General features: G+C 61.3%; 1 protein-coding gene across 1 annotated transcript; it reads right to left on the bottom strand.

The window, feature by feature from the left end:
- Positions 1-60: 60 nt before the first annotated feature.
- LOC107120228 (early growth response protein 1-A-like) lies at positions 61-426 on the bottom strand (the record flags this gene model as incomplete). Its single annotated transcript, XM_015422868.1, is given in 2 exon segments — positions 61-334; positions 337-426. Coding segments are annotated over 2 exon segments (364 nt in total), but the record flags the coding sequence as incomplete, so codon positions are not given.
- Between the last annotated feature and the right edge of the window lie 399 nt (positions 427-825).

Genomic DNA, 825 nt, shown 5'->3' with positions numbered 1-825 from the left:
GCGGCGTGAGCGAGGGCGGCGGGCTGGGGGAGGGCTTCTGCTCCAGGCTGCCCAGCTTGCCTGGCGCCGGCGGCTGCTGTAGGAACAGGAAGTCCGGGATGATGGGCAGCTGGAAGGAATCCTTGGCCACCAGCGGGTAGCGCGAACTGCAGTGAGGAGCCCAACGGGCTGGGGGAGGGCTGGCTCGATGCCTCCAGGAAGGAGGGGGGCGCTTGGTTGGCCATGCCCACCAGGCCGCTCACCAGGCTGAAGAGGGGCTTGGGGCACAGCAGGCTGCTGTTGGCGCCGCTTGACGACAAGGAGGAGGAGGCCGGCTCCGGCGAGAAGTGGCCGTGTAGGGGAGGGGCGGCAGGCGGGTGGTCTGGCTGGGGAAGCTGCTCTCCGCCAGGGCTTTCTCACCGCCCAGGGACATCTCCGGGAAGGGATCTGCTAAAAGAAGCGTCCTCAGCCCCAGGAGGCCACCTGAGAATGCCCTTCCTCCTTTCCTGTTCTTTGGCCTTCTTGTGTCCCAATTGCGTCCCAATTCTCCTTTAAGCCCCTAGCTTTCGTTTCCTTCCCCTTTCCTTTTTTAGAATATATTTCTAACATCTATAATAAAGCAGCAGCCGCCGGCCCGGGAAGAGGGTTAGCGGCAGCTCAAGCATGAGGGGAGCGCCACAAGGCAACCTCATCGGAGGGGCGCCACAAGTTAGTCCCGCCTAGGGTGCAAAGAAACCTCAGGCCGGCCCTGACGGTAATATAATTACATCTGGGGTTGCGGAAGAATTCCTGCTGCATTTGACATGGCTTTTCTCCAAAATGTGGCACGACTGGTCTTCCGTGCCT

The sequence above is a fragment of the Gekko japonicus genome, unplaced genomic scaffold (assembly GCF_001447785.1).
Source record: "Gekko japonicus isolate JY-2015 unplaced genomic scaffold, Gekko_japonicus_V1.1 scaffold33428, whole genome shotgun sequence".
Classification (NCBI taxonomy): Eukaryota; Metazoa; Chordata; class Lepidosauria; order Squamata; family Gekkonidae; genus Gekko; species Gekko japonicus.
Note: the sequence above shows the minus strand (reverse complement) of the source record. Positions and strands in the feature narration are given on the sequence as shown.